Raw genomic sequence first — 14,776 nt, 5'->3', positions numbered from 1 at the left:
ATACATGGAAACAGCTTCTGGCAACCCACTTCTACATGGTCGGTGACCACCAGATTCTTCTTTTTATACCTCCTAGCTCCCTGTCCCCAGGAGTACTGTCACTCATGCAGTGGCCAAAAATGCCACCAGAGCTGCCACTGCTGTCAGAACTGACTCTTCCCATATTAACCTTCACTGCTACCTACTGAATGAAGGGAAAGAATATTTCTGTTTCCACTGTTGGACAAGAGAAAGATATATTTCTGGATTTACACATTAAATTCATTTTTCTGCAGGTAGTTAAATTCTACACTAGGAGTGGTTATATTGATATTATAGATGAGCCAAGAAACCTATTATTTTGAATATTGCTTAATTATTAAGTTTAGATACAGAAAAATAAATTTTTGAATTCTATTTCATTATCGCAACATACCTTTACTACACTGCAAATGAATAGCACTGGTAAAATGGTTAAAAGACAAATTCTCTCAATAAAGCCTAGTACTACATTTTAAGCAAAGGGGTACAATGTAAAATTAATGGCATTTTTTTCACTCACAAGGGTAAATTACAATTGTATACTGGATTAAAGAAGGATGTAGAATTCTTAAACAGATCATTAGTATTTGAGTTAAACTAAATTAAAACCACACAGGAAAAGTAGAAAATATTCTTTATTGCTAGCAAAAGCAAAACAACTTAGGGAAATGAAAAATAAGCTCAAGATTTCTCACTTCAACTAACACCTCCACAGATTGCATTATCATTTTAGGCAAACTGACATTTTCACATTTAATTTTTAATGGCAAGAATGATTTCCATCTGGGACTCATATGCTTAAAAGCGTTAGCCTTGGCACAATTTCAAAACTGAATTGGAAGTTCATTTCTGGCCATAAGCAAAATGCCCCACTACAACACAACAGTTATATCTCACATTAATCTTGCCACTGGGAACCCAGTTTTACATGTTTTACCTGCTGGTGAATTTCGCCCTTAGATAAGCACATAAATCATCTTTTTCAATCATCAATAAACTACTTATATTTACTATCTTAAAGCCTTCTGCACTTACCAATATTAAACAATATTTACACTTCTAAAAGAAGAGTTTTACAAATATTACCATTCTTCATAAGTGTAAGGAAAAACTACAAATTGGGGAAAATTCCCTTGCATAGAAAAATGCCAAACCAGAAGCTGAAGTCTTAACTTTCAGGTATAGAATCACAGTTCTAATCGGTCAACTACAAACGTGGCCAGTTATTTAGACAGTAAATAATTTACAGCCAGTAGGTAAAAAGCCCGATAAAAATATTAGGTCCTCACTTATCTTTCTCCTTAATAAAGAGACATCTGAAGTTACCCTCTGTTTTATTTGCAGAAACATGGATAGATCTGGAGGACGTTATTTTAAGAGAAATAAACCAGGCACAGAAAGACAAATATTTCATTTTCACACTCAAATATGGGACCTAAAAAAAAAAAAAAGATTGATCGCAAGGAAGTAGTGAATAGAATGGTGGCTACTAGAGATTGGTCAGAGTGGTGGGAAGGGGCAATGAAGAGGTGTTGGTGAAGGAGTAATTCTGTTTAATAGAAGGAAGAAGCTCTGATGTTCAGTGGTACAATGTGGCAACTATAGTTGACGATAGTTTACTGTATTTCAGAATAGCTAGAAGTTTTCAAATGCTCCCAACATAAAGCAATGATTAATGTTTCAGGTGAAACTTGTCCCTGTTACCCTGATTTGATCACTGTATGTTGTGTGCTTGTTTCAAGATGTAACATGTAATCCATGAATATGTACAATTACTATGTATCAATCAAAAAAAAAGAAAAAAAAATAAAGAGACATCTGAAAGTCACAGCAGGCAGTTGATCACGTATGGAAACATACAGGACTGTACAAAACGTGCAGCTATCAAAACGCAGGAAGCCAAAGTTCCGGCGCTATGAGAGGATTACAGTGGAAAACAGTAGCCCATCTGTCCGTAAGGGAACAGAAAGAAGTCCACCTGGAAAGGCTGCGAGTCAGGGAGGTGGGGCGGCGAGAGGAACCAGCCCTGCACCGTCTTCCTCCCCCCGGGCTAAGTGAAGCCGCGGGCAGCAGGAAGGCAAGAGCGCCGGGTGGGCTCGCGGGGCTGGGGCGCAGGGCTGCCGGGCGCAGGTGGGCTGAGGCTGCCGGACCGGTGAGGGCCTCGCCCGCGCAGCCAGGAAGCCACCCAGCCCACAGACGGGCGGAGGAGCCGCCTGGCCAGAGCCACGTCGGAGGCTGGGCGCGCGGCGGGGAGGCGGACACCTTGCTCACACCCACCGGGAGGCTGACAGCCTGGAAGCTCGAGGCGGCCGGGGCGCGAGAAGGGCCGCAGCGCGCCGGAGGGGGTCGCTCCGAGGAAGCCGCGCTGGGCGCTGCCCGTCGCCAACGATTCCCCCTCGCCCGGATCGGCGGCGGCTGGATACTCACGTAGGGCTGGTAGAACTTCGAAAGCCGCGGCTTCCCGTGGTTGTTGAAGATGAGGATCGCCTTGATCATGGCTGGGCCGGGCCGACCGGGTGGGCGCTGGGGGCCAGGGCGGGGGCGGGCGCGCGAGCCTCGCCTCGGGATCTCGCCGGCGATCTTTCCCCACCCGCCCCCTCCCGCACGCGCGCGGGCGCGCTCCCGTGCCGCTGGGCGGAGCCGGGGGCGGGGCCTGGGCGGGGCAGGAGCGGAGGGAAGCGGAAACGTTTCCAGGTCCGAACCCACCGGCCTGAGGGGCGCCAGTGCCCTTGGAGGGGCACGGGGTATTGCTCTTGGCCCCGCTTCCTAGGTTTTTTCTGCTGCAGGAAAACACACAATTTGATATTAACTGTCAGGGGTCTGCGACAGTTTGGGTATGGAGGACTAGTAGGAAACTCCAACTTTCACTGTTGGTTCCGTCCCCTACTTCGGCGCCTCCTTTGCGACGCTCCCAGGCCCAAAGTCCGCCCACTGCACGCGCTCAGCCGCCACTTCCGCTCCGGCTTCCCACCGAGCAAGATGGCGGAAGATCAAGAGTGTGTGCTGCAGCTACCTACCACAACTGCCGCTGGCGGCGAGGGACCTACGGAGGTCTCCCCAGAAACAACCACTCCAGAACCCCCTTCTTCCGCTGCAGTCTCCCCGGGGACAGAGGAACCTGCTGGCGACACCAAGAAAAAAAGTAATTTTGAGAGCAATTTCTTTCTGGGCAGAGAGGCGGGAGGTTCGGATTGCACCGCTTTACTGGTGTGGGCCAGTAAAGAAGCAAAATTGAGGAGGGTTCGTCCCAGACATGCGTTTTAACCGGTCCTCAGAAGAGAGAAAGTGCACTTTGCGATTTTCCAAATCTTTAAGTTGCATTTCTCTCAAAGTCATCTCTGGCTTGGTTAGGTGCCCTATAGATGTCGTGCCCCGTATTTGGCTGCCACACCACTTTTTACACTGTATGTTAATCTTCCTTTGAGTTGGCCAGACTGGTAGCTCTTCGAAAGAGGGAGCTAGCTGAGTGGGATCTCGGTAGTTCCAGGTACTAAACACAGGAGCCTATTATTCAAATAATTTACATTAGTGTAGGGATGGTCAGTGGCAAAGCCTGGGTTAGAATTCACGCGTTAGGAGTACTTCGTTTCCCCACCCCCACTGAGTGTAAATTTACTCCTTGAATCCAAAACCTGAAATCTTACCCAATATGAAGAATGCTAAGGGAAAACCAAAGCCACAGGCATTGCTTTAATAAAAAAAAAAAAAAATTGGAATCTTTGAAAGGGAGTTATTTCATTGCTTGAACTAGTTGTCTTCAACCTTTATTGCTTGAGAATTAGTGTGCCATTATAAAACGCAGAAATTACTGAAGTTAACTATTGTGATGCATACTATGTAGAGTTAGAGTTGCCTATGGAAAAACGGCAAATACCTTTTTCAAATGTTTTCCAAATTTTTCCTGCATATTCCTATTTATCATAAGCAGGAGCGTACTTTCAAAGGGTTTGTTGTTTTAAGGTCTAACGGTCTTAGTCAAAAGCTTATTACTTGACCCTCATAATATAATAGCTGTGTAAAACAGAGGCCATGGCTTACAACCCATATGTTGTCTAAGGGCATGTTTTCTTTGGTCTGCACAATATTTTTTGCAACTTGAGCGGTCATTTAAAATTCAGATTTATTTTTTGGCTCCTGTTAGCATTTGAGTTCGCCTCCCAGTGTAAAACTTAGTGTCTAGCTATTGATTTCCTACTCTGAGATTGCCGTCATTTTTTGAGGATAGTCTGATGAAAGAAGCTTAACTATTAATATTTCATGTGCTTGACCTTTTTTTAATCTACAGAAGAAAAATCGTTGAAACAGATCAAAGTTTTGGCCCTGGGGGCACATTTGGTCACCTGGGGGAGCTATTGAACATACCAGTGCCAAGGCCCTAGTTCCAAAAAGATTTTTATTTGTGTGGACACCTGTATTTTACGTATTCCCCCAGTTGATTCTAATGTGTAACCAGAGTTCAGCACTACAAGCTAATCACCTTTAAAATTTAAAAAAGAGAGTGCAGCTATAATAAAATACTTTTCCTTTTCTAGTTTCTTGCCCGCCCTTTCTTCTTCCTTCAGTAGTACATCTCATAATATTTCTGCCTTGTTTTCTTGAAATGCCTAATTGCGTTAACTGAGTTATTTTATTGGTAGTCCCAGGGTATTGAGGGAGCAGGGAAGGGAGGTATGAAAGGCTAACCAAAAGCTGTTCTGTTATCTCCAGATTTATTCCTATTCCTAAAATAACTGAAGCTAGAGTAATTAAGTAGTTCTTTAGTAGAAACATAAACTGTTTGCATCACATGTTTTAGATGCCTTCATTTCAGGAGTAAACGTGAATAACTTGATCTCTGACCCCCATTGAGTCCCAACTTTCAACACCCAAAGAATGGGGAAAGAAGGATGTAATAGAATAGAGTTAACTTTAGGGGGCAGCAGTACACTATTCTGCTTTCAGTATTTTTTTTGGTTTTCATCATAGTTTTTTGGTTTTTTATAAGCAAAATCACTTCAAGAGAAATTCTTAATTAATATTTTGAAATAAAACATAATGTCAGGAGACATATTCATAGTCTTTGGGCTTGCATATCTCTATTTTGGACCATTGAAACCTTACGTTTTCTCTCTCTGAAACTTTTTGACCCTGGTTATTATATTTTCTTGTTAATAACTTACTGCTTTCCTTTAAGTTTATTGAAAATTTTGTAGTTAACAAAACATGTAAGTAAAACCAAATAATTGCCTGTAATGTTACCACTGAGAAATAACATTTTTGTACGTATTATTCTATATTTATGTGAATGTTTTTGTGATTTTTTTAATGAAATTGAAACCATATGCATGCTGCTTTGTATTTAGAATTTTGCTAATTTTGCTGTTAAATATGATTTTATAATGTGTTCTTTAATGGCTGCTTAATAATCTTAAGGTTCAATAAGTATGAGTTATGTGCTGGATACTGTTCTAAGCATATATTAACTCATTTAATTCTCACAACAACCCTACCAGGTAGGTGCTATTATTCTCTTTTACAAATGGAGAAACTGTGGCAGGGAGATTTAGCTTATCCAGGCTGGGCGCGGTGGCTCATGCCTGTAATCCTAGCACTCTGGGAGGCCGAGGCGGGTGGATTGCTCGAGGTCAGGAGTTCGAGACCAGCTTGAGCAAGAGCGAGACTCCGTCTTTACTAAAAATAGAAAGAAATTATCTGGCCAACTAAAATATATATAGAAAAAATTAGCCGAGCATGGTGGCACATGCCTGTAGTCCCAGCTATTTGGGAGGCTGAGGCAGAAGGATCACTTGAGCCCAGGAGTTTGAGGTTGCTGTGAGCTAGGCTGACGCCATGGCACTCACTCTAGCCCAGGCAACAAAGTGAGACTCTGTCTCAAAAAAAAAAAAAAAAGCTTATCCAGGTATATATACATAGACACACATACATACATACATGCACACATCTAGCAAGTGGTTGAGCCAGGATTTGAACCCAGGCAATTCAGAGTATGTGCTCTTTACTACATTATATGGTAGAGTATAATATCCTTGTTTGATATTTAGGTTTACTAAATTTTTACAACATCTCATATTTTCTTAGACTAAATTCTAGAAATATTACAGAATCAAAGTGTATCTTTATGTGTTGGGATCTGTATTAACATACTGCTTTCCGGAAAGGGTATACTATTTTATATGCTCAACACTAGCATGATCTACACTATTCTGATCTTTACCTATTTGGTCAGTGAAAATGGCCATGATGTTATTTTACTTTGCTGTTTTCTTCATATCTTCATTGACTAATTATATTTCTTCTCTCTGGAATTGCCTGTTAAGTTAAAATGCATTTTAAAGATTAGTCCTTTGGGAAAAACTTTGTAGAATCAAGAAAAAGAAATGATGAAAAAGATTCTCATCATCTTTATATCTCTGATATATTAGGTTATTAAGTACAGGATGTCCCATTTCCTTAAGTACTAAGTTTGACGGTTGATATCTCTGACATTTCACTTTGATATTTGTGGGGTTTTGGTCGTTGTGTTTTTTATTGTGAAGGTATATTCTCATTCTTTCAAATGCACATTTTGGCTTATGATTATCTTTGGAAGTTTTTTTTCCCCATCAATTTTTGTGAAACCATGCATAAGTCAAAAATTCATGTTATCTTCTGATAGGAATTCCGTCATGGAACCAACGCAGCACAGACAGCTCAAAATGTCAACGAAGTGTCTGGGAAGGCTAATGAAAGCACAGTACATCAATGGTTTTTTAGAAGTTCTGTTCTGGTGATTTTAATCTTGAAAATGAGCCATGTGGGTGACCTGAGACCAAGGTGGATAATTATGAGCTGAGAGCTGTTGTGGCAGCCAATCCATCTCAGTCTACATGTGAATTAGCAGCAAGGTTTGACATTACTAGTCCTGTAATATTGGATGACTTCAAACAAGTCGGCAAGGTAAAGAAGCTGGATAGATGGGTACTGCATGACTTAAACAAGAGTCAAAAGAGAAGTTGTCTTGAAGCTTGCCTTTCTTTGCTGTCATGACATAAAGGCGAACCATTTCTACATCGTATTGTTATATGTGATGAAAACTGGATTGTTTTTGACAATCGCAAGCATTCGGCACAATGGTTAGATAACGATGAAGTGCTGAAACAGTCCAAAACCAAATAATTGTTTAAAAAAAGCTAATGGTGTCTGTTTGGTGGTCCAGTGCTGGTATTATCCACTATAGCTTCATAAAACCCAGTCAGTCGATTACAGCAGATGTCTACTGCAACCAGTTGGGCAAAATGATGACGATGCTTGGGATTAAGCAGCCAAGATTGGTCAATAGAGACAGGCCAATCCTCTCACAAGACCACAGGTAACAGAAAACAGCGCTGCTCAAACTGCAGAAGCTGGACTCAGAAACTCTTTGTCATCCACTGTATTCACCAGACCTTGCACCAGCTGACTACCACTTCTTCCAGGCTTTGGAGCACTTCTTGCAGGGAAAAATACTCAATTCTTAACAAGCTGTGGAAAACGCCTTTTGCAATTTCATTGCCACTTGCTCTTCAGGCTTCTTTTTTGCTGGCATAAACAAGCTACTGTTAAGATGGCAAAACTGTGTTGAGAGGCGCATACTTTGATTAATTGTATTGCTTCTTGTTTGAAATATAATCTAAACTTTTGATTCGAAATCAGACATTCATGTTTAATGACCCAATATCTTCAGTATCATAAATATATGACATGTATGTAGATTAAAGATTAAGATTTCCTAAAGTCTTTTATATCACATTCTCTTTAGATGTTTCAGTGTAATTGTCAGTAATTTTTTTTTTTTCTTTTACAGTTGACATCCTGCTAAAGGCTGTTGGAGACACCCCTATCATGAAAACAAAGAAATGGGCTGTGGAGCGAACCCGAACCATCCAAGGACTCATTGACTTCATCAAAAAATTCCTTAAACTTGTGGCCTCAGAACAGTTGGTATGAAACTGATGGTGATCATTTCCTACAGAAGTTTGCAATAGTTCTTATGCAACAACAAATAACTAGTTTATAGAAATGCATATGGGGCCACAGATGTTACTTTTTTGTTATGCTCTTTTATTTCTTTATTGGTGGAATTTACTTTATGGAAAGATTCTCTGGGAAATCTTGAAATGAAATGAGTTTTAAATTTGCTTTGCAATGTGAACCATTTTTTTAAACTTACTGTATTGATTGTTTTCCTCAGTCACTGAATACCCATGCATAAAAATCTACCATACAACATTACATTATCTGTATATTAGTACAGAGTTTTCTGTAAAATTTGTTTTCATACCAGTGTTGCTTTTTTTTCCCCATTTTTTTCTTGAGGTAAGCAGTGAATCTTTATTATATATTGTGAAAGAACTAAAAGCTGTACCAAATATTGCACGTTCTATGTGTTAATGATTGCTTCATGATGGTTGATGTAGTAGGGGTTAATACTTTAAATGTCACTGGTTTTTAATTTGGTATTTGACTACAAAAGTATGTATCAGGCACCTTTATCTGCAAACAGATTACAATCCTGGGTATTACTAAATCAGCATGTGAGTTGATAGGTAACTGAAGAATCACTAAGTATCTTTGAAATACAAATTAGGAATTTGTATGTGTAAGCGTTGGGGAGGGGTATATGTTTCCTTATGAACACAGGAGTCAGAGCAGGTAAAATGAGTAAACTGATCATTAAAGTGGACTTGTTGGAATTTCTTTTTGTCGATGAGGAGCAAAGAACTGACTGATCTAAGAGTTTGGCTATAAGTGGCTCTCACAAAAGGGGCATTGGTATAAAAGTAAATGTAAGAGAGATTAATCACTAGAAATTATCTGAGGCAAGAATGGCATAAAGCCAGGGATCCCTCCAAGCCAATTTGTTTGGGAAAAATATTGGGAATAACTGATAAGAATGTCATAGAATTTCATTGAAGAGGGAATAGCAAGAGATTTTAATGTTGTCCACATGCACATGATTGCTAAATCCTCAAAAAGCGGAGGACCTTGCCTAGAGCTCAAGTCTAAATGGAAAAGTCAAAGGAACCAGGACATACACTTGAGAGAAATGAGCAGAGGCTATATCTCTACTAAAGATGCAACATGAAGAGTTGATATGGTAGGAAAGCGGAGTAGTGCCAAGTAAGTGAAAGCATTAGTTTTAGAAATACAGAGAGAAGAAAAATCTTCAGAGGTAGCAACAGTAGGCAAAAAAAGAAAAAAATGGAAGAAAAGATGAAATGATACTATGTCCTATATTAGTGTTAGTGTCTTGAAATTTTGTATTGCCTATTTTCAGTAATCTGAAAGGACTTGATATCAGTATGTATTTGGTTGAACCATGCAAAATTGCCATCAATCAACCATCAAAAACAATTTCATACGGGTCAAATTAAAGTTTCTGTAGTGAATTTGAAAATCTTCCTATTGAAGCAGTCAAAAACAGAAACAAGAGTCATTTTGTTATTAATACTTTCCTAAATTAACCTAGAACTTACATCTTCTGACTTTCATCAAGCTGTGTCTAGGTCCTACTTGTAGCTAGCAAAATGGATGTTAAAGGAAAAAAGTAATGTTAGAAATTCTGGGAAGACAGCAGTGGTATCAGAAGGCATAGTTGAATCTCTTTGATTTTCCAGAAAAATTTAGTCAACTAGATAGCAAAATTAAAAACCGATGATCAGTACTTACAACAAAGCTAGGTGACAAGATATCCTCACCAACCCCAAAACATTGGTGGGGACAAACCACCAACAACCACAGGACCAACATGGTGTCAGCATCTGTGGTGAAAGAAACAGCAAGCAACAGGGTTAGCATCTGATAGCCCTAAGAAAATAGTAAAAGGTCCACTGGAAAGCAAAGTGGGCCAATTTAAGATGGAAGTTGAAACTAAGGGATCTTGCCCTCTGCTAAAGCAAGTGATTGCAATATGCCTGCACTAAAGAGTACTAAAGGGGCTCAAACTCTTTATAAAAATAGACCCATTATGGCTCCCTTTCAGGACAGGAGCCCATACTGAAGAGAAATTATGGGAAATGAAATGAAAATTGAGCAGGATAGGAACATGAGAAAGAAAGGAAAGAGAAGGACCAGATCCAAGTGGAGGGGGAACAGAACTTGGAAAGCCCAGAAAGCAGACTTCTATATTTTTAAACACTACAAAAAAACAACAGAAGAGGGAGCTCTGAAGTTAGAAAAACTAACCTAACCCACTTCAACTTCATTCTAGAAATTGAAGAAAGCTAATTTCACATAAAAGTGAGCAACAGGAAGTATCAAGGTCAAATCCTGTACAATGTTACAAGAAAAAAGTAAAAGTAGAACAATATCCCTAATTACATTGAAATCATACCAGAAAAATGTGCCTACAAGACAAGTCAAAAACTGTAACTGCGTATTTCAAAACAAGCTGAAAGATACTAAGAAAATGGTACAAAATATAAAAGAACAGGGTAAATCAACATTAATGAAACTAAGAAATGAAGTGACAGCTCAGGTAAAGAATTAAAAGAAAAATTATTTCAGAAATGGATACTAAACTAGAAGGAACATAAGAACAAATAAACATATTGTCTTAAAAATAGAAGGCAAAAAAGTATTTTTTAATTAAAAAAGTAAAAATAGTCAAGAGAAAATGATATTATGAACAAAGGAGAATGAACATATGAACAAGATTCCCAAAGCAAAGGAACAGAAGAAATAAAACTATCATGCAAAGGAAATTTCTTAAGATAAAATGAAATTTGAAACTACATATTGAAAAAACATACCAAGTACCTGAGAATATCAACCTAGAACGAAGAATATCGAGACACATTCTGATAAAATTACTGGACCTGAAAGAACAAAATATCCTATGAAAATCTAGGGGGAAATAAGAGGGCATGGCTTACATAATAAGAAAATTATGCTATCATGAAAGTTTGTCAGGAAAGATACACAAGGAAAGAAAGTGTGAGATAAGGGTTTTGTATCCTGCCAGTCTGACTTAATGGGGGCACAAACTGTTAGCAATGTGCAAGAACTCAGGGAATACTGTTCCTGTGAATCCTTGCTGGGGAATCTGCTAGACAAAGAGCTTTATAACAACCAAAATAACTAGAGAGACATCAATTTAAAGACTGGTAATTTAAAAACTAAATCATTCAGTAAAACTAATTTTATCTGCCCAAGTTCTTGGGTTTTAGAGATTTTATTTTCATAGACCCAAGGTAACTACATCTATTTTAAGAGTAACAAATTATAAGCCACTTCTGGTTTCTTCAGTGGGATTGATGATGATGATAACCTGTTACTTGTACAGAGCTTTATGGTATACAGACCCTTACAGCTTTATCTCTTTTAAACTAGCTGAATTGTTTTTTTGTTTTTTTTTATTGTATTTACTTCCAGTTGTTAACTCCTGTTACAAAACCACATTGAATTCCTTTTGTTCTCTACTTCTATTCTGCTGTCCATATGAACACTCACATTATCTTTGTCTCCCTTGCCTACAAAGTTCTAGTTACTACTTTGTTCAACTGGTTGAATCTTGCTTATTCCTCATGTATCTCTTCCAGGAAGCCTTCCCTGACCCTTTTGCTAGGCTAGGCTAATTTTTGTGCTACATATCTCACTAGATGCACAATTCTCATCTATATTCTTATCTACTTTTATGTCTTTGCCTCTCCAATAGTCCGTAAGCTCATTGAGGGGAGACATCATATTACTTTTCATAGTGCCATACCTTGTATAGTTGCTAGCACATCATGGACACTCATGAATATTTGTTGAAATAAACTGTCATTCAGAGCCTTTCCTCTAATTTATTATAATGTACCAAAAGAGGAAAAGAAGTGTTCACTCAAAGTTAAATGGCCAGTAACTAAACACAAATTATGTCTGTATTATAGGAAATTCACATTAAAATGCACATTGCTTTCTGTTTTATTTCTGAGCATTTTTTAAAAATAATTTATATTTATTTTTGAAGTGAAATCTCACTATGTTGCCCCAGCTGATCTTGAACTCCTGGGCTCAAGCAACCCTCCCACCTGACCCTCCCAAGTAGCTGGGACTATAGGTGCACACAACCGTGCCTGGCATAGTTCTGAAATTTATGTTAGAACTTTACTCAGATTTAACCATGAAATGATATTTAAACATGAACTATTTTAAAATAATTTAATAATGGGTGTTGAGTACATAAACCAGACACTGATACTTGGTGTATATTACCTCATTTTATCTTTCCAAGCAAATTCAAAAGGTATAGGGACTATTATTTTTCAAATCTTACGTGTAAGGAAACAGGATGAAAAATGTTATTTATATTTAAAGCCAGGATTCAAACCCAGATCTTTCTCTGTAGAACCTATAAACTTAATCACCACACTATTTTGCCTAAGGGAGAAATGTGAGCAATATTTATTCCTGTTACACTTCATGACCAAAATAGTATCTAACCAACTGTTCCAATATTGTTTTTATAAAAAATACTATGTTAGGTCTAAGATATTTTAGTCTGAGTATTTGATTATAATGATATTAAAAGGAAATGGAATATGTTACATTTGTTACCTGCAAATGTCTTGTTTTCTAAAAGGAAAATTATCAAAAGTCACTTTGACATTATAATCTTTTGTTTCATTATCTTTAGGAATTTTTTTTTAAGTACTAGAAATATTTTAGTAAACACAGAGTAAACTGAAACATCGAACAGTGAATCCTTTAAAGAACGAGGTTCTAAGGACATTAGGTTTCAATTATGCTACCTTTTTTCCTACTTCATTTATCTGCAGGTGACTTTATGGTAGTGGCACCCCGCCTGACGTTCAGTACCTTCAAAAGTTTTCAAAGATGGTAAAGGTTAAAAAGAAAACCTTGTATGTCATACATTTACCCAAGAAAAATGCACAGAGTATCTTAAATATTAGATTTTTTGATTTCTGGCTGTGTGTGTGAAATTTTGGTAGGAGAAATTCTATATTTATTGGTGAGACAATTTTTATGATGTAATTTTTTGAATAGCCCTTTAAAAGCTATTTGTAAAAAATATTTAAAAGTTTCTTAGTTTTAAAAAGTTAGGAACCACTAAGAACATAAATTCTGTTGTTTTTATTCCTCTGGAGGAAAGATGCAATCTTCATAAAGATCTCTTTAAATTGACTATTTTGTGAGAATTAGAAGGAGTTTAGGGAAGCTTTCTTTAATTCTGAAGACAAGGTGAAATAGCTGGCTGATTGGAACCCAGAAAAATGCACGTGAATCAGAATACCATTAAAAATGAATCTGTTTTTTGTTTTTTTTCCTTTCTTGTAGTTTATTTATGTGAATCAGTCCTTTGCTCCTTCCCCAGACCAGGAAGTAGGAACCCTCTATGAGGTAAAAAGTTACTGCTTTTTCTTTTCTTAATGGAGTATGCACATCTATATAATATTTATATTGTAGTGTATAGTATGACCATTAATTCACATCTTTATTTTAAGAAATGGCATGATGCCGTTCTTAATTCTCTATTTGAGAAAGAAGTGGCTTTCTTGTTTTCTGTTACATCTCTAACACCTTGAATATAATAGAATCTTAATAAATTATACTTCAAGGTAATCTTTTGTTTGTATTCTCAGAAAGTAAGATTCCCTTCGTCTGTATCTCATTTCTTCTACATTGTTCTGTAGATCTGTGATCCAGATCTAGCTCCAAGAAAATGAAAAAACTACATAAGATTGACTTTATTCAACATTCTTGCAGTTTCATAGAAATAATCAGAGTGTACATACTAGTACCACTAGTAGAAAACAGCTGAAATCACGTACTCTGACTGGAGATGTAGAGAAAGGGACAAGATTTACCTATCCGTGCCTAAGATGCTTAAAGTACAGGTTTATTAAACATTATAACTATTGATATGTGTGTGATAGAAACTGGCATCTTTTGAAAGAAATAGCCTATCACAGAGGTAACTTACATGTATATGAATAGGATACATGTGATTTATTTTTTCTTAGTTTCATCTAAAAACAACAGAAATTGAATTTGATTTATTGCTTTTTTTTTTTTTTTTGTAGTGTTTTGGCAGTGATGGTAAACTGGTCCTACATTACTGCAAGTCTCAGGCATGGGGATGAACCACAGAGAAAAACAACTTGCTACTTAAAATGAATTTTCACAGAGGAGACAGCTCTGAAAAGTCGATACTTGTGGCAAGAGACTTAACAGATATTATCTATTCAGCGTGTGTCTACTGTGACCCATATTTATGCATAAGAAAACATCCATAGTGTGAATGGACTCACAAAAATGTGATTTGTATCAATACACAAATCATCATAAAAGATTGACATTAGAATATACCCATTGCTCCTACCCTTTATTATTATTGCTGCAGATCTGCCTCCAAGGTTAAATAGGAGACTAAGACTGTAAACTTCTTCATTACCAGTTCTCAAAATTACTGAAATTGTTATATAACAAGCACTCCAGTGATTTTTTTACCCTATGGTAAAATTTAATTTGCCAAAGCGTTCTTATTTCTCTCTCTCTCTCTCTCTCTTTTTTTTTTTTTTAACGTATTCAGGGAACTTCAGTTTGTTTAGGGTATGGGAAATTTACATTTATATCCACTGTGTTATCTTGTAAAATCGCATTGACCTGCTGGCTGAATACCTTAAATAGTCCAGTAGAGGGCGGCCCAGCTGGCAGAAAGAGTTCAGCAGTTTGGTTTTACATCTTTGCCAGGGGAAAAAGCTTTTGCTAATTTCTAGCCAATATGTAGCCA

General features: G+C 37.7%; 2 protein-coding genes across 10 annotated transcripts in view; one reads left to right on the top strand and one right to left on the bottom strand.

Annotated features, from left to right (window-relative positions):
• AP3S1 (adaptor related protein complex 3 subunit sigma 1) overlaps window positions 1-2,620 on the bottom strand; it is a 70,463-nt gene extending 67,843 nt beyond the window's left edge. For 5 of the 9 annotated variants that reach the window (XM_069492097.1, XM_069492095.1, XM_069492098.1 and 2 more), the window contains exon 1: window positions 2,449-2,620. In XM_069492097.1, coding sequence (XP_069348198.1) covers window positions 2,449-2,517 — 69 coding nt within the window. In that variant the 5' untranslated portion in view covers window positions 2,518-2,620. The remainder of the gene's footprint in view (window positions 1-2,448) is intronic. The other 4 variants (XR_011235925.1, XM_069492094.1, XM_069492099.1 and 1 more) reach the window with 1 other exon arrangement.
• Window positions 2,621-2,991: 371 nt separating this feature from the next.
• Window positions 2,992-14,539, top strand: ATG12 (autophagy related 12). Its single transcript, XM_069492155.1, has 4 exons — window positions 2,992-3,163; window positions 7,844-7,980; window positions 13,321-13,383; window positions 14,067-14,539. Exons 1-4 carry the CDS (start codon window positions 3,001-3,003, stop codon window positions 14,124-14,126), a joined length of 423 nt encoding a protein of 140 aa, XP_069348256.1. The 5' UTR covers window positions 2,992-3,000; the 3' UTR covers window positions 14,127-14,539.
• The last annotated feature ends 237 nt before the right edge of the window (window positions 14,540-14,776 follow it).

This window comes from Eulemur rufifrons, chromosome 17, assembly GCF_041146395.1.
Source record: "Eulemur rufifrons isolate Redbay chromosome 17, OSU_ERuf_1, whole genome shotgun sequence".
Taxonomy (NCBI): Eukaryota; Metazoa; Chordata; class Mammalia; order Primates; family Lemuridae; genus Eulemur; species Eulemur rufifrons.
This window is presented reverse-complemented; position numbering and strand designations above follow the sequence as displayed.

Bases quoted from the DNA above. Each gene is read 5' to 3' on its own strand.
- ATG12 (XM_069492155.1), top strand. From the start codon at position 3,001: ATGGCGGAAGATCAAGAGTGTGTGCTGCAGCTACCTACCACAACTGCC. The intron at 7,981-13,320 runs GTATGAAACTGA...CCTTTCTTGTAG, and splicing joins TTGTGGCCTCAGAACAGTTG to TTTATTTATGTGAATCAGTC. The intron at 13,384-14,066 runs GTAAAAAGTTAC...TTTTTTTTGTAG, and splicing joins AAGTAGGAACCCTCTATGAG to TGTTTTGGCAGTGATGGTAA.